Here is a 17,367-nt window from a genome sequence, read left to right on the forward strand (position 1 = left end):
ACACATATGTCAGTAATAGAAGCAGGGTCGAATTTTAGATGTTCCTAATACTGATAGAAATTATTTGTTAAAATTCTTATTTATTTAACGTTTTTACTTCGAATTACTTATAAAATAAGATAAAAAATAATCAAAATATTTAATTTAATATAAATACATATATTTTTAACCCTCAAATAAGTCAAAAAACAATAAAAACAAAATCGGAAAAATTAAGCAAAAAGTATAAGAAATTCTCCAATGCAACCCACTTTTGCTATGTCTATGGAAACAAAACTGATTTATGTTCAATATTTTGGAGTTATTTCAAAACTAAATAAAAGGAAGTATTGCGATAATTTGAATTAATCTAGAAATAAAAAAATATATATATGTTGTATAGAGAAAATCTCTTAATAATTATAAAAAACCTCATATATGTCAGTATTACCGCCACTGTCAGTATTAGCTACACTTACCTTATATAATTATCGTCGAATTTATTCATAGACTTATGTATATAATACTTAATACGATTGCGCTGACATACTTATCAATGTATGAATATAATTTACAGATTTAGCAATTTAATAATTATTAAAATCAGGAAACTAATTCAAATTTCATTCACTTACTTATGGTTTGCACGTAAAATTTAAAAAGATGTAATTTTGTATATGAAAAAAGATGATGGAACAAAAATATATCTTGGATAAGTTATTAATGCAAATAATACTTTATGGGCCATAAATTATTTTGCTGATTTAAGCTCGGATACTTGAAAATAATATGACAATACTGCAAAAGGTACCACGGATCCAATATAAGTATAGGTGTATGTGATGTGTGACTGACTATATGTATAAGAGCCCCCAAAAAATTACTATAACTATTAAGTAACAAGAATCACTTTTGGCCACAAAGCAATTACCGAAAGAAATGATTCAATGACTACAATCAAGTCGGTAAACCAATTTTCATTGAATCAGTGATACTAACTTATTACCCATTAAATTTATGCCTACTTAATAAGTTTTAAGTTTGTGAAACTAGAAATTTTAATTTTTAATTCGAGTAAAAATATTATAACCAAATTAGTTTAATGCACTAAAAAAAATTAAGTAGGTATATATAGACAATAATATGTATATAAATATTAGCCTATAAATATTAGAATCTATAAATATTAGTACATATAATTACTAATAAAACTAAAAAGTTATGGTAATAACAAAAAAATTATAATAAATTTTTTTAACTTTACTTAATTCTCTTTATAAATTTCTATTAATTTTTAAATGAACTATTTTTGTTAATTCATGTTTTATTTTTTATATTCGCAAAGTTTTCTGGAAAGCTGAAGAACAATCAGACCTCATAAAATAAATTTTTATCAAAATCGAAAATTTAAACAAGTCTAATTTAAGCGATAGAAATATGAGTAATTTTTTGTGTTATATTATTTTTCCTGTGTTTAGGTACTTGCATCCTCATAAATACATACTTATTTCTGTAGGTTTCGCTTATTTACCAGGTTTCTTTAATTCATCAATGTAATTAGATGTAATTCAGTGAAAATTATCTACCTAAGTATTCGAGACTGCTTTGAAAAAAGTCAAAGCAATAAATCATGGGGAAACTCTCATAACTTCTTTATAATGTGGATATCTCCAATGAAATTTTCCCTTAATGAAATTTAATACTATTTAATATTATTTTTAACTTACGTAGGAACTTAAACATGTCTTTATACATATTTTTAAGTGAATTACAAAGCCATTTACTTATAAAAATTCCAGTAGGTAGGTACCACGTTACTAGATAATCAATAACTTAGTTAAATAAGTAATGAAATTTAATGAAATTAAGTGGCTATTTCCAATTTCTTAATTTAATATAACTTAATAATATAAAAACACTTCTGGGTAAAATATTTTTTGATTATAGAGATAACTGTTCATATTGAAAAGAAAAATTTATTTTAAAAGTAAACTTTTTAAATATTTATACAAATAAATACCTTTATTTGAATATTTATGTTTTGAAAAACGATTTTAAAATTTTAAAACTCATTTACGTACTCGAAAATTACCATTTAACTAACTCGAAATAGGAACTTCCCTTCTAATAAAAAATATTCTAAATATACATATAATAGTGCAACGCAATAAGCGAAACTTTTTCCTAAACTATTATTCTTCTCAATTTAAAGTTGGTACAGCTACATGTACACATTAAAAATGAAACTGCTACTGTAGGTAAACGAATGATGCTTTAACCATTTTATTTTAAAACAAGCATTCAGAAAGATTTGCATAACTATATAAAAGTAATTTTCTTTACCACGCATATTACTTTAGAGATGTGATTTTATCAATTTACCTAATTGCTATACTTAGAAAATATTTTAGGCAAATATAATAACAATATAATATTTATAATATCAATAAACTAGCTAAACCCAATTTGTGTAAGTACCCACGATGGGAAAGTCCTATCCTTTAATAAAAAATTAAAGCACATATTATTTTAGGTACCTACCTATGTTCATATGTTTTTTTTATTTTCTTTTTCTTAATAGATATACAAAAGTATATGCAAACATGTATATATGTATATGTATGTAGGCAATATGGGCTTCTTTTTCTGAAGCCTACATATATACATACATACACTACATACAACAGTTAGCAATTAAATCATATTTTCATGTTCTTTTAATGTAATTAAATTGTTATTTTCAAAAATTATACTAAAAGTGTGTATGCATTGTTTTATATTTTAATCAAACACAATTGCACTTACTATATGCTCCCTAACTGTGTTATGAAAAATTTGAAGTCGATCGTCGGTAATTTCTTCCTCTTCCTCTATATCCATTAGAATAGTAATTTAACCAAATGTAATTTTTTATATTAAATTTTGTAGGTTTATTTCCAAAATTTCTATAAAACACTCTTCACTGTCTTTATATTTTTTTATTAAACTTTTGAATTTTTCTTTTAAATCTTTATGTAACCATTTTTTTGCTATTCTTTTTTATTAAATGGTTAAAATACTTTTTTGATAGCCAAATATTGATAATTAATTATACTTTATAAAAATTTTCACTTTCACTATCACAAAATTTTATTGAAATTTCCTTCAAAGATTATACGCACAAACCATTTTTTTTTTTTTCGAATCACCACAAATTTAATATAATATGAACGTTTGTAAATCATAAATTCAACTGATTGTGACTCTTCTCTTCTCTTTTTCATTTTATGTAGTTTGATTTTTCCTTGACAATATTAATTGACATTTGGCAGTCTTAGAAAACACTTTAACTGTACAATATTTGTATCAGATTTGCTACTTTATTATCAGAAAATATCGAATTCATTATAGATACCAATAGACGTATACTTCGTTATGTCGGATCGAGTACTTAATTTAAAATTTAAATCTGCATATAAAATGCACAAATTAAAATAATTCGACTTGAGTTTGACTTCAGCTGACAAGCATTTTATATTAATTTGTCATTTTCAATCTCTCATTCCATGTATATGCAATCGATTTTCAAGTCAAGTCAAGTAGCGTTTATATGAGCTCGAAATCCGCATGAAATGAGCTTCAGGCTGCTTATAAACGGAATAATTGATAAAAAGTTCCACGAGACAGAATTAAATTTGAACTTAAAACAACAATTAAAAAATTTCTCAGCGAATTAAATTTTAATTTCTAGCAGGCAGTTGATTTTAACTTAATAGCACAGGAATGTGATCTTTTCTTTCTTCAAATGTACATAATTTAGTTCATTTTTTCCACCAAAATTTCTTTTCTTTGGCTTAAAAGATTGGTACATAAAAAATTAATAAAGTAAAACACAATATTTACTTATATGAAATAACAAAACTCTTAATTCAATACATATTTTACGTACCTCACTGTAATATGTAAAGCAATAAAAAAAAAATTATTACAAAAAAAGTTAGAAAAATGCCAAAGCACTACCTAGTAGAAACGTTAAAGATATAAAATTTTTATAAATATAGCTTAACTTAGTATAAATTCGTCATCTACGATCTTTTTCCACTAAGTATGAAAGGATGTGCTAAATGAAATATGTACTAGATTTAAATATAATTTTTTAGATTTAAAAAATATATTGTATCTAGTACGAAGGTACAAAAATCATATCCGGACTATCAGTAGAGGGTATTACTCCTTTACTATCTAATTTGCTATCTACCCATTTTCCGTCAAATATTTTTATAATTTATTTTTCGGTAACGTCAAAGTGCATTTAAAATTAAATATTGGTGAAAGAAAAATAGGTTCTCGAAATTTTTGTTATTAATTTTAAACTAGTCTCGGGGTTTATTATTAGTTATTATAAGTTATTTATTTGGTTATTCTCGTATACCTCAGACTGTAGGACTCTGAAATTTTACCAGCTTTCAGACACTAATAAAGTGTTTATTTCGTGAAAGGAAAATTTTTTTTCCCCTCGAACACATCTCAAATTGTCGCCTCTCGAAATTTTAAAAAATTTGAATTTTTGGCACCTTATATTTCCAAAAGAAACATGCCCAAATTTCTATGAATGTAGGAAGCTGACGACGAATGCCATATTATTTAAAAATATCATTATTTTTTTGCCTCACTAAATTGACCCTTAAATTCGAGCATTTTGTTAACTACGCTTTATGTTCTATTTTTGTTTTACTTACATTGCTCATCCTAAATGTATGCAATCTTTGAAATATATTCGTATATGAATTATTTAAAAAATAATTCATATTTTAAGTATTTAAAACATAATTCATATTCAATCTATTTCGTATTTTTTAAATGTATTAGATTGCTTTTAAAAGCACTATATTCACTTGTTGAAGTGAACTTTATTTAATTTTTATATCGTGAAGGGACTATATAGAGAAAGATTTTATTTCATTTTTTATTTTATTTTATTTCATCGTTAGAGTGTTTATAAAAACAGTTTTTGTACGGTTTAAAGTACCATTCAAAAATTGGCAAACATGGTTAGAATGAGAATCATTCGAAATTACCTCCACGAATTTAACTGAGAGCGAAAAAATTGCTTAAATTTCACCAATTGCGGTATTTTTGATATCATCTGTTTCCATGTGTGTGTGATATTTTATGTGGCTAATATTTGTTTCCATATGCGTGAACCCTTGGTTTTGTCGTTGCACAGTTTTTCTCGCAACTTTTATTTCCAAATTAAATATTACCTTTGTTATTCAATTGTCATCGTATGCTGCAACGACAAACATTCAATGTTCTGAAATTTTGCGGTTGTCGGTTTCGCATGTCGCAGCAATATAACTTACTCTATTTAAATCAGTGGATATAAAATCATTTAGACAATACTTGCGACTGTCGTTGACGCAGGGTTGCAGTAATATTATGGCAGCCTATAAGTTTTATTATTTGCCTTAAAACCAAATCTGACACCAGACAGTGTTTACATATTTGACGGTCATCCCATTCAGATTTACAGCCTTATCTTGTACATATATCGCTTTTCCTCCTCACTTTTTATTTACAGAATTCTACGTTTTCCTTATGGATATTTTTATAAATTCATTATTCAATGAGTAACCTCATTTTTTCAACTTTGTTTTTGCATTTGTTCTCAAATTATCGACTGAATGTCTCATTTTTAAAAACAAAGTGAATAAATTTTGTATATATTTTCGGAAAAAACGAGATACGCAATACCAAATAATTCTTCTCACTCGAAAATTACGTTGTCAAATATGTAATAGCTACTCACTTTCCGCTCGCTTGCCTAGTTAAATAGCGAGATAGATGATCAGGTCCTAAATCTTAGAGTTTGTATTATGTGTAAACACTACCTAAGGTTTTAACGTTAGTTCTATCTTTAGTTTTAGTTGCATTGGACTGTTGCAATAAAAGTGTGTACAAACATACATACTTGTTTGTTTTCATAGTCATACCAAATTTGATTGAATTCAAGCGTTTATAAATTTAGTGCATTGACAAAAATTAAAAATATTTTATTCTAAAAAATATTTTCCAATATTTAAGGAAATGTCTGTTGTGATAGAAACTACAATAGGCGATATTACCGTTGATTTGTTTATAGAAGAAAGATTTAAAGCATGCTTAAATTTCTTGAAATTGTGTAAACTAAAATACTACAACTACAATTTGTTCCATAATATTGAAAGAAATTTCATTGCACAAAGTGGGGATCCAACTGGAGCTGGCGATGGAGGAGAATCAATTTGGGGAGTTATTGAAGGTCGGCATAAACGTTTCTTTGAAGCAGAAAATTTGCCAAAAATTAAACATGATATATCGGGGTTGCTATCGTTGGTCAGCATTGGTAAACAAATGGTCAGCTCACAATTTTTTTTTACCCTTGGACAAGATCTTATATCTTTAGACAATATGCATTGTGTTATAGGAGAGGTAGTTGAAGGTAAAATTTATAAAGTTAATTTGTATTAGTTTTAATATCTGCCTTTTTGATTTGATATCCTAGGACATGATGTATTGAGAAAATTAAACGAAGCTATAGTTGATGAAAAATTTCGTCCATATCAAGATATTCGAATTACACATACTGTTATTCTAGAAGATCCATTCGAAGATCCTCGCGGACTCCGAGTGCCCAGTAGATCACCTTCACCTTCGGCGGAGAGGCTCAAAAATGGCAGGATAGCCGCTGATGAAGATATAGATGATACGGAAGGAAAAACAGCACAGGAAATACAAGAAATGCTAGCGGAGAGAGAAGCAAAAGCTCGAGCAACAATTTTGGAAATTGTAGGAGATTTGCCTGATGCTGATATTGCCCCACCAGAAAATGTCCTTTTTGTATGTAAACTTAATCCTGTGACCACAGAGGATGATTTAGAAATTATATTTAGCCGTTTTGGAAAAGTAATTGGATGTGAAGTTATAAAAGATAAAATTTCTGGAGATTCGTTGCAGTATGCGTTTGTTGAATTTGAAGATAAAAAAGCTTGTGAAGCTGCTTATTTTAAAATGGATAATGTTTTAATTGATGATAGAAGAATACATGTTGATTTTTCACAATCAGTAGCAAAAGTCCAATGGAAAGGAAAAGGACGTGGTTTAATTTATAAAGAAGGGAAAGAAGATAGAAAACTTGACTTTAATAATTATAAGAACATTAGAAAAGAAAACAAAAACTTTATGACGACCAGTAGAACTAGAAAATCAAGAAGTCCTCAATACAAAATTAATTCAAACTCAAAACGTAGAAGCAGATCAGAAAGTCCTTCACGTAGCTTTGGGTACAAAAGTGGTACTAGTAGAAATAAATATTCTGATAGGAGATATGAAAGACATAGGGATAGATCACCCTATAGGAAATCATTTCAGTCAAGCTATCATGAAAATAAAGATGGATATGAAAAAGTTCGAAATCAAAGGAGTGATTATTCAGAAAAACGTTATTCCCGAAAAAGTAGATCGCGCTCTCCTATTAGTAAGTCTTCTTTTTCAAGTTACAGTTATCACAAATTAGAATTTAATAAATCTTGTAATAGAGATTCTCAAAAGAGTGAAAACCAAGATAAAAATGACGATAAAAAAAATAGTTCAACATCAAATAAAAAAGTAAGAGATGAAAAAAGAAATTCGGAAAAAGAAAAAATTTACAAAAGATATGAAGCAGAAAATAAAAAATCTAGCAAGTCAAAGAAACATAAAAAAGAAAAGAAAAAACACAATAGAAAGAAGTCTTCCACAGAAAGCGATTCTAGCAGTTCATCTTCGTCTACATCGACACCACAAAAAAAGAGAAAACACCGCCGCCAAAAAAGATCTAGTTCTTAAATAGACAAATAAAATTTTGCAAATAGAAAATTTATAACATTATAAATTTTATCAAAGTAAGAATAAATTACATGTATATATTCATGATAAGTTCTGCTTTATTTTTTTTGAATATTATTACTTGGTTCTTTTGAACCTTGAGTTTCGCTATTGCAACATTTTTTCCCTTTAGCAGGTTTTGTAAGAACAGCATCTGGATTGAACATATAATTTTCCATTAAAATGTTATCTCGAACATTGGCTTCTATAAAATAAAAATTTGTTCATTATTTTTTCTTCATTTCAAAATTCAATTGTTAAAGAAGTACGTGCCATAAACTCCAGGTTTTGTTTCCACAGCTTGAATAACATTGTTTTCTAATTCTTTCCTTACATCTATAGCAAACTGGATTTCCTAAAACAAGTGATTTCAAATAAGTATGATCACAAATCAAATTTATCAAATTTTAATATAGTGTGAAGCACGAAAAATTCAAAATCTAAGATGAGGTATGAACAAAAAAAAATAATTTTCCAATAAATTTGTGTTTCTACATTCTATATTATTTTCGTTTTTTTTTTTAATTTTTATTACTTGAAAAGAGTTACATATATAAAATATGTTCTTGAAAGAAACAAAAATATTATATTTCTTCTTAGCTTAAAAAAAATCAATGTCATTTAGTAGAAACAGAGCTTGATAATTTAAACTACATTAAAGTTCTATTCTAAATACGAAAAGCATACCTTTTGTATTTCTAATTTTTCTTTCAAGTATTTATTCTTTTTAAACCCTTCGTTTATAAGTTTTCTTGATTCTATAAGAGCTCTTTCATCTCCATTAAATATTAATTTTCTTGTTTGATGTAATTTTTTAAACTGTGCCAAAACCTTTAATACAATAATATCATCAATTATATCTAACATTTTTCTTATAAAAGTTTTTTTAATAAATTGTGTTAATGCGCACCTGTCTTCTTAAGAAATTTTCCATTTTCGTATTTCTTCTATATAATCAATCATGGTTTACATAATGGAAATATTATTCAAAGTTTTATTATTGTTTACAAATACTATACATGTACCATATGGTTTTGAAAATTTGATATTTTGATATTTTTTGATTTGCGTAGACGTTTTAAAATATGTTCATTTATGTTTGTACAATAGCCCTACTAGATCAGTACAATAGACGGATAAAGAATTCTGGTTGGTTTCTGTTAACAAAATTGTGTGACTAAATTAGAAACTATCAAAATTTGAAACATATTTTATTTGTAAACAGCCAATATAATCAAACTAAATATCAGAAAAATAGAAGCTTGTCCTATTTTCCAACCAATTTTTTGACAGTTGAAACAATTAAAAACGATCAGCAGTAAAATTTTCGATGTTCTACAAGTATGATCAGCTGATTTTTATTTTTGTTAATTACCTATTTACATAATATAATATGTTTTGTCAGTTATTACAACAATATTATTTTAAATTTTTGGAGCTTTGAGTTTTAATTTTTTAAAATATCTTGAAGGAAAATAAATTGCACGGCGGCAGTTTAACAGAATTTAATTTGGAACTGAAGAGAAGGAAGTGCCTTTGCACCATAAAAAAATCTTTCAAATCTCTGAAAGATATAGACTATACTGAACACAACTTTTACCTTCATAAACATACCTAAATTTCATACGTCAATTATGTTATAAAAAACAACAAATGTGATAGAAAATTTGACCAAATTAAATTTGATTTGTAAATACTAATTCGATTAGTTGAATTAGATTTAGTTATCCAATTTCGCTTAATTTTCAAACGCTCCTAGATTATATTTAGTATACAGTTTTGGTATGACGAACAGTTTACATATATTACTGGTATTTTCTGATAGAGCTCAAACTTTACGTCAAAATTTAATAATTTAAATACAAAAATTATATGTAACCGCAACAAAAATCAGCCGATTGCTGTTCCCAACTCTCACAAAATTTAATTGTCGCCATTTTACTTTTAAAAAATCTGATAGTTCTCAACCTCTGCCGGGTGAAACGAAAGCTTAAAATACAATTGTTTTACCCAGAAATACAATGCTTTTTCAATCCTACATTTCAACCTCTAAAGCTCGAATAAAAAAAAATTAATGCAGAAAAAACACATTCATACATACATATTTGTAGAATTCGTTTTAACAATTTATTTAAGTTCATTTAACTTTAACAAGTATTTGATAAAATTCAATCCAAATCAATCCAATTCAACCTTACTAAATGCGTACATATGTACATATGTACGTAAAACAAACTTAATATTACAAATTTGTACCAACCATTGCTTTGCCATGTATTTACGTGCATAGGTACATGTATAATATTATACACATAATACATACCGTGAATAAATATATACATAATTCTGAGTGCAAGAATTGGTTTATCATCGAAGTATTTTCAAGTTGCAACTATTTAGTGCAAATAAGGAAACTCTATTCATGTCTTGTAGGGATTTATAATCTGTTAATTTTGTAATAAAATAACATAGAGATCATCAATAGTTGTACATAATTTTTACAAAAACTAAATTGAATTTACATAAATTATGTTAGATTTGTTTACCATCAAAACTGATAATAATTTTAATTTTGTGTATAATAAAAGTAATGACTTTTTATGAACGTGAATTCATATTATATGTATGTATACTTATACATACATATATTCCTTTTAAGTTAACTCTCATTACTGCTACAGGTGGTTAAAATTTTGAAACGCATGCGTCAATATGTACTCCACACATAGGAAACTACTCATACAAAATTTTTGACTGAAGAGAAAAGTTTATCGATTTTTCATCGTTGTTGAATCATATCCCATCAGATTAACATTGTTCAATAGTGTCCTTTAAAAAATATTTTGTTTATTCAAAATTAGAACTAAAAACTTTTTTATGTATTTTTAAAATAAAACTTGTATTTTTGTTGACCGTAGATATAAAAAATCTTTAGTTTATAATTATTTAAATTTTAAAAATAATATAATATAAATTGTGTAAGACATTCGTACAAAGGAAAGAAGTTAAGAAAACGTAACATAAATATCCTTTGTTGTTAAAAACCATTTTGCATATAGAGAATCCTTAAAAATAAAATTTGAATTGTACTTATATAATTTTATATTTTATGAAAATTGAAATTAAAACCATAGTTTAACGATAATAATAATAAAATATTCAATATAAGTTTATATCAATAAAGTGATAAATTTTCAAGGATATTTTAAAGAATATGAAAATATGTGAAAATATTTCAAAATAACAAAATTATAATTTATCTACCATTACAAAACTATTATTTTTTTTTTATTTTTGTTTGTATGAGTCAGCTGGATAATATAGCTACTTACCAATCTCTTTTAATATAAACCAAAAAGGAAAACGGAAAAAAAATCTTGCCTAAATAATAACGGACAAAATAAAAGTTTCTTATTTATATTAAAGGAAACAAACAAAAAGGGTAAATATGGCAATTGATTTTGTCTCTACTTATAAAGTGTTAGTTTTGGGTGATTCAAATGTTGGAAAAACTTGTATAGTTCATCGATATTGTGATGAAAAATATTATGACACGTACATTTCAACCATAGGTAAGAGAATTAAGAGCTTTTAAAATTTGTATTTTTTGCCTATTAGGAATTTTTGGATTAAGAAGCTGTACAAAATTTTATTTTCACTTTAGCTAGGTAAAAATTGAAATGTTCTTTATATTATGTATGCACAAATATACATATATACTTATTTATGACAGAAATAAGGTTAAACATAGAACGATCAGAGGACTTTATCGAAATTTTACAAATTTATAATTTCAAATTGAAAGTATATAGGTAAATTCCTGTGTTGTAAATAATAGGGGCTCATCATAAATATATGCATATGTATACAGTACATTCTAGATATAGGATTTGTAGTATTGTGTATATCTTTACATATGTTAATCTATACATATGTACATACTTGGTAATGTAACTACATACATTTGTTACTGTTTATACATGCACACAAACAAAGACCGTGTATTTGTCCATTTGAATAATATACTTATATGGTCTTTAATACTGGCTATGTTGAACCACAAACTCATATAGTGTAACGATGTCTGGTTAAACAGACAAGTTATATTATTTTCTTTGGTTTTATTCAGATTTACTACTCATCATATATGTGCATACGTATGCGTGAATGTTTGTATGAATATAAGGAACCTTAATTTTCAATTTGCATAGGTATGTATGTATATAGGTGGTTAGGTAAACTACCTACGTTAAGGTATCTTGATCTCAGCTTAGACGAAATATGTGCTCAAACTCCTAAGCCAAAAACGTACAGAATAAATAAAATAGTTATAGTACCTATTTCAAAAAGTATAAGTATCATTAAAATTTTTCATATACATATACATATAAGTATATGCATGTACACAGACCGAAACGCATATAATATATTACATTTTATCCAAAAATATTAAAATTTTGAAATAGTAGTGTTGAAATAGTATATTGTAGATCTGTCTAAAAGAATCAAAGAACACATTTTATCCAAAATCTCAATAACCTTATATATGTATGTAAGTATATAAGAAGAGAAATAAGTAGTTTTTTGCAGGAGTTAACAAAAAAAACTTATGGCATAATTTCTGAAGTTAACAATATGTCCCTCATTCATATTGTATGCATAAACTATCGACGCATTTGAAGCAACGCAAAACCAATGCTAAGTTTGAACGGTCTAGACTAGACAAATATAAGATATTTTTGAAAATGCAGTTTTTAAGGTTAGAAATAGGAAGCTTCACGTTTAATTTGTACATACTTAAAGCTTTGAAACTTTTCAGTTCTAGGCTTATAGCTGCATTTTTAGACATACCCATAATTGAGCATAGTCTAAAAATCTGAGTAACCATTGGAAACAATGAAGGAACTAATATTAATTAATTAGTACAAAAATTTATAGCGACTTTTCACCATTGTTAATTGTTTTTATTGTTTCCATTTCAGTGAATCCGTTATTCATTTTTCATCATTCCCCCACAACTTTCGATGTTATTATTAAACAAAAATGAATTATATAAAATTGTTGTCATTTATTCACTTTTTATTTGGTAAAAAGGAAATTAGTGCCTGTTTGTAAGTAATATAGTGAAGCGAGTCTAGAAACGTCTACGTATGTGTATGTACGCTTGTTTGATTAACGTAAATGTACAAAAATCTGAGGACGATCAGCTGATTTTTGTTTTGTAACAATTTCTGTTATAAAATTCTGTTATAAGACGTCTACCTGTTATAAAAATTGGAGAAAATTATGACGTCATTTTCTCAATGTTTAAAGTTTTTTCAAACTTTGTAAAGTAAAATTTAGTGTTTTAAAAACTTTAAAATCTTACAGTTATTGAAACGAGTGTTTTTTTGGTTATGTCAGAACGTTTTATTTAAAAAAAACTCTTTCATTAAAAATAAAATAAACAAAAAAAATTCTGAAATGTTTTTTTCTAAGTTTCACACTTTTATAATCAAAAATCAAAATTTTTTGATAATTAGTTTATCAAACATAAACCAATATTTAATTAAAACCAAAAAATATTGCTTTATGTTTTGAAATTTGATGTTTATCACCTATTTATGTATAAAGTTTTTCACAACTTCTTCGTCATTGCTTTTCTTTTTAAAGTGTTTTAAGTTTTATGCCAGACACCTATTATGTATTAAATTTTGACGTAAAGTCTGAGTTCCATTAGACAATTTTAGGGTGACATGTAAACAGTCATCAAACTTTATTTTAGATTTAATTTTAGATTTCGTCGTATATAGAACGCCAACTATTCTATATTATATAAACGGCTTATTAGGTCTATTATAAGCGTATTGTGCATTTATAAATAATATATAATATGTGCATGCATAAAATAAAACTTTGAAAACAATTTATGACTAACGGTTAAACATTTAAATATTTACAGGTATTGATTTTAAACAAAAGTTAATTAATTTAGATGGGGTTCCAATCAAATTACAAATTTGGGATACGGCTGGACAGGAACGTTTCAGGTCCTTATTAATTTTTAATAATTAATTAGCTTTTAAAAATCACTCACATATTTATTTTGTCTATTTAAATTAGAACATTAACAACGGCCTATTACCGTGGTGCTATGGGCATTCTTTTGATGTATGATGTTACCAATTTGGAATCATATAATAATTTGTCTTATTGGTTACGAAATATACAAGAGGTAAAATTTCATGTAAAAAAAATCAATTATGTAACTTTAGTATAATTATATTTATAGAATGCGTCACCAGATGTTGTAAAAGTTTTAGCAGGCAATAAATGTGAGTGTACAGCATCACAAAGAATGGTTGATAAAGATAAAGGTGAAAAGGTAAAGGTTATTTTATTAAAAGATTTCTACTTTATTTTTTATTAAACACTAACACTAAATGACAATAATTTGTAATTGAGGAGGAATTAAAATTTTCAACGTAAAAAAACATTCAACCTTATTTTTCTTGAAATAAAATAATTAAAATATAAAAGATTTTCAAAATAACGGTAACTTGTTAATTACTACACTTCAACCAATATTGGTAACATAAAATAATATTAATTGGAAATTATGTATAACCAATTTTGTATGTATGTCATAGAATATTTGAAATAATTTTATTAAATATACAGTGTGCTTCGTATAAGGTGGCAAATAATTCTAAAGATGATTCCTTGATCAATTTCCAGCAAAAATTGTAGGGTTAGAGGTGATGCAGATATATTCGTCTTCGAGCTAATCTCTATTGGCAAAAATATTACCAGATTTTTCCGCATATAAATAAACTATTATATTTTCGGAATCACGCGAGATAGAGTAACCATTCCCCCTCCCCCCACATATACAACTTTTTGCTGGAAATAAATCAAAAAATCATCCCGGAAATTATTTACCATCCTATGCGAAACACTCTGCATTTCATAAAAAAAAGAGTTAGGTTCTATCACATTTGGTTTAATGTAAAATATCTATGCTATATACAAAATAATACTATTTATGTACGTACATACATATGTATAAAAAATTATTTCCATAACTTTTTAAATTGCAGATTGCTGAAACATTTGATATGCCATTTTTCGAAGTATCTTGTAAGCAAAACATCAACATCGAAGAAGTATTTATAACATTGGCCAGAAAAATTCGTGAACAAAGAGAACGCCGGGTATGATACTTATATTAAAATTTTATTAAAACTAATTTAAAATCAATTTATTTGCTTAATATTAAATTTGTCCAATATAAAAATTAATACATACATGTTTATATAAATTTTTTAAAGGGTGACAATTTTAATGATGACAAAGGCCAAGAAAAGAAATCACCATCTCTTGGTGGCATCAGCCCATTCGCTTTAAGTAACTCTGAAAATAATGGATGTTCATGTTAAACTATAAGATTTTTACAGTCAATTTTAAAAAAAATTAAAAAAGAAAACAAAAAAAAATGAAAAATACATTTGCTTAATATTATTCATTAAAATAATTAATTAAAAAAGTATAGAAAAACTATTAAACAAAATAAAAACCAAATATAAAAATATATTATATTGCATCAAAAACAACAATTTATAAAAGTATTTAGGAGTTCAAAACAATACACAAGTGCAGTCTTTGATATTTTTCATTTATAAAAGATTTTCAATTTGGTGATAAAGTAGAAATTTAGTGAAATAATGAAAAAGAAAATACAAAAAAATTAATAAAAATTAAAAGTTTTTAGTAAAAACTTTTTACTCATAACATTTGCTTATGTTTTAATTTATTTAAAAAAAAAATAAGTTGAAAGGGAAGTTGTAGGTTCTTTAAAAAATATATGTACATATTTAAAGAATAAAATTTATTAAATTTTTATTTAATTAACTCCTCTTTAAAAAAAATTTTAATTTTAATTAAAAATATTAAAATTCTAAAATGCATTTAAAAACATGCGTACATTATTAATGTCTGTAAATTAATAAAATCAAATTTTTGTAAGTTGGGATTGTAACCGCGTTTAATAAGGTTTAAATTGTTTTAAATTTTAACAAGTTTGCAAATCTCATACATATTGTAAGGATATTATGTGTACATACGCTTCACCATCGATATATATAACAAGTTTTATTTATTATATAAGAATCCAAACTTTTGGAGAAATTCAATTGATTTGAAAAACCCCCAATTTTCTATAAAAACTTGTAAAAAATATGTTTCAATTTTTACTCCAAGTACTTTTAGATTAATTTAAATAATTAAATATATTTTCTAACGTTTTAAAAATAACGTATGAAAGCGCACACAAAGTACATTTATACTTATCGCATATTTTTTCTTAATTTTTTTCGAACAGTAAGGATAATTGAATCGCTTAAAATGATTGGATTTTATTAAGAGTATTTTGGTTTTCAGCGTAAAATTTCAAATTTCTAAATTAATTTTAAATCTGAAAAATCTTTATATTTTTGAATAAAAACTCATCACATCAAGTGATGACAAACAGAATGTTGGTGAATATGTAGACATAAATTAGCAATTTTATTTTTTCTGAAAACGATTAAGATATAGAAGTTGTTGATGACGTAAATTATTTGCTCAGATATATATTATGTATGTACATATAAATACATATGTATATATTTTCTTATACAAATGCCTTTATGTTATTTTTCATTAAAATAATGTTTATTTGCAAAAGACTTTTATATGTTAAAGTAAATTATAAATCTTTTTTTTCGCAATAAGAACTAAATTTAATAAAACGTTTTCACAGTAAAACTATTTTGGTATATTTGCAAAAAGTATAAAAATATTTCAATTTTAAATAACACTCATCAAATTTTTAAAAAGGACATAAAATTATTTATTTTATCTAATCCAATAAGTCCCACCTGCAACGCCTCAGAATAATTTTTCGTTATGTAAGAAAAATTTTTAATAATAAGTAATTTAAATTTTTATTTAAAGATAACAAACGCTATTAGGATAATCCACTTATTTTTTTTATATGTTAGTGTAATTTAATTAAAATAAAACTTAGATTATCTTCTAGAGTGCTGATAAAATACATGGGAAAAGAGGTATTAACATAGACTTTAATTAACAGTTAAAATTTTAATAATAATAATACTTTAAATTTTTTATATTAATTTTTATTTTAGAAATACCTATATTTTTCGTTTATATTTAGCTATTGATTGCGTCTATCTTAATATTTCTTTGAAAAATACAATGTTTTAAGGCAAACTTTCCTGTTAAGTTTGATTTGAATGTTCGAGAACAAGATGAATAATATAAGTCAGGTTTAGCAATATATTGTACTATTGTATTGAAAAAAAACCGTACTCTTATATATTTTTTTTTGAGAATAAAACGTTGTAATTTATATACCTATAAATGACTTTTATTGTTATTTTGAGGATGCAAGTGCAAAATACATTGAATTGCATCGTATTCCTATATACCTTAAAAAAATTTAGCTTGGGAATTATTATATAA

General features: G+C 25.5%; 4 protein-coding genes across 6 annotated transcripts in view; 2 read left to right on the forward strand and 2 right to left on the reverse strand.

Moving 5' to 3' along the window:
- The window catches only part of LOC129609623 (protein Lilipod), a 34,834-nt gene extending 31,663 nt beyond the window's left edge, over nt 1–3,171 (reverse strand). For all 3 annotated transcript variants that reach the window (XM_055521667.1, XM_055521666.1, XM_055521665.1), the window contains exon 1: nt 2,785–3,171. In XM_055521667.1, coding sequence (XP_055377642.1) covers nt 2,785–2,859 — 75 coding nt within the window. In that variant the 5' untranslated portion in view covers nt 2,860–3,171. The remainder of the gene's footprint in view (nt 1–2,784) is intronic.
- Nucleotides 3,172–5,966: 2,795 nt separating this feature from the next.
- LOC129609646 (peptidyl-prolyl cis-trans isomerase sig-7) lies at nt 5,967–7,914 on the forward strand. Its single transcript, XM_055521700.1, has 2 exons — nt 5,967–6,439; nt 6,503–7,914. The coding sequence occupies exons 1-2, from the start codon at nt 6,046–6,048 to the stop codon at nt 7,822–7,824; spliced, it is 1,716 nt and encodes a 571-aa protein (XP_055377675.1). The 5' UTR covers nt 5,967–6,045; the 3' UTR covers nt 7,825–7,914.
- LOC129609648 (complex III assembly factor LYRM7) lies at nt 7,839–8,903 on the reverse strand. Its single transcript, XM_055521701.1, has 4 exons — nt 8,774–8,903; nt 8,551–8,694; nt 8,137–8,218; nt 7,839–8,068 (listed from the first exon to the last, which is right to left on the reverse strand). Exons 1-4 carry the CDS (start codon nt 8,795–8,797, stop codon nt 7,923–7,925), a joined length of 396 nt encoding a protein of 131 aa, XP_055377676.1. The 5' UTR covers nt 8,798–8,903; the 3' UTR covers nt 7,839–7,922.
- A 1,759-nt stretch (nt 8,904–10,662) lies between these two features.
- On the forward strand, nt 10,663–17,243 carry LOC129609585 (ras-related protein Rab-8A). The gene is made up of 6 exons (XM_055521589.1): nt 10,663–11,435; nt 13,805–13,892; nt 13,966–14,077; nt 14,135–14,227; nt 14,943–15,056; nt 15,174–17,243. The coding sequence occupies exons 1-6, from the start codon at nt 11,312–11,314 to the stop codon at nt 15,279–15,281; spliced, it is 639 nt and encodes a 212-aa protein (XP_055377564.1). The 5' UTR covers nt 10,663–11,311; the 3' UTR covers nt 15,282–17,243.
- Nucleotides 17,244–17,367: the final 124 nt, after the last annotated feature.

The sequence above is a fragment of the Condylostylus longicornis genome, unplaced genomic scaffold, assembly GCF_029603195.1.
Source record: "Condylostylus longicornis isolate FDR11 unplaced genomic scaffold, ASM2960319v2 ptg000040l, whole genome shotgun sequence".
Lineage (NCBI taxonomy): Eukaryota > Metazoa > Arthropoda > Insecta > Diptera > Dolichopodidae > Condylostylus > Condylostylus longicornis.

Bases quoted from the DNA above. Each gene is read 5' to 3' on its own strand.
- LOC129609646 (XM_055521700.1), top strand. From the start codon at position 6,046: ATGTCTGTTGTGATAGAAACTACAATAGGCGATATTACCGTTGATTTG. The intron at 6,440-6,502 runs GTAAAATTTATA...TTGATATCCTAG, and splicing joins TATAGGAGAGGTAGTTGAAG to GACATGATGTATTGAGAAAA.
- LOC129609648 (XM_055521701.1), bottom strand. From the start codon at position 8,797: ATGGAAAATTTCTTAAGAAGACAG. The intron at 8,219-8,550 runs GTATGCTTTTCG...CACTTGTTTTAG, and splicing joins AAAAATTAGAAATACAAAAG to GAAATCCAGTTTGCTATAGA. The intron at 8,069-8,136 runs GCACGTACTTCT...TTTATTTTATAG, and splicing joins AACAAAACCTGGAGTTTATG to AAGCCAATGTTCGAGATAAC.
- LOC129609585 (XM_055521589.1), top strand. From the start codon at position 11,312: ATGGCAATTGATTTTGTCTCTACTTATAAAGTGTTAGTTTTGGGTGAT. The intron at 11,436-13,804 runs GTAAGAGAATTA...AAATATTTACAG, and splicing joins CACGTACATTTCAACCATAG to GTATTGATTTTAAACAAAAG. The intron at 14,228-14,942 runs GTAAAGGTTATT...TTTAAATTGCAG, and splicing joins ATAAAGATAAAGGTGAAAAG to ATTGCTGAAACATTTGATAT.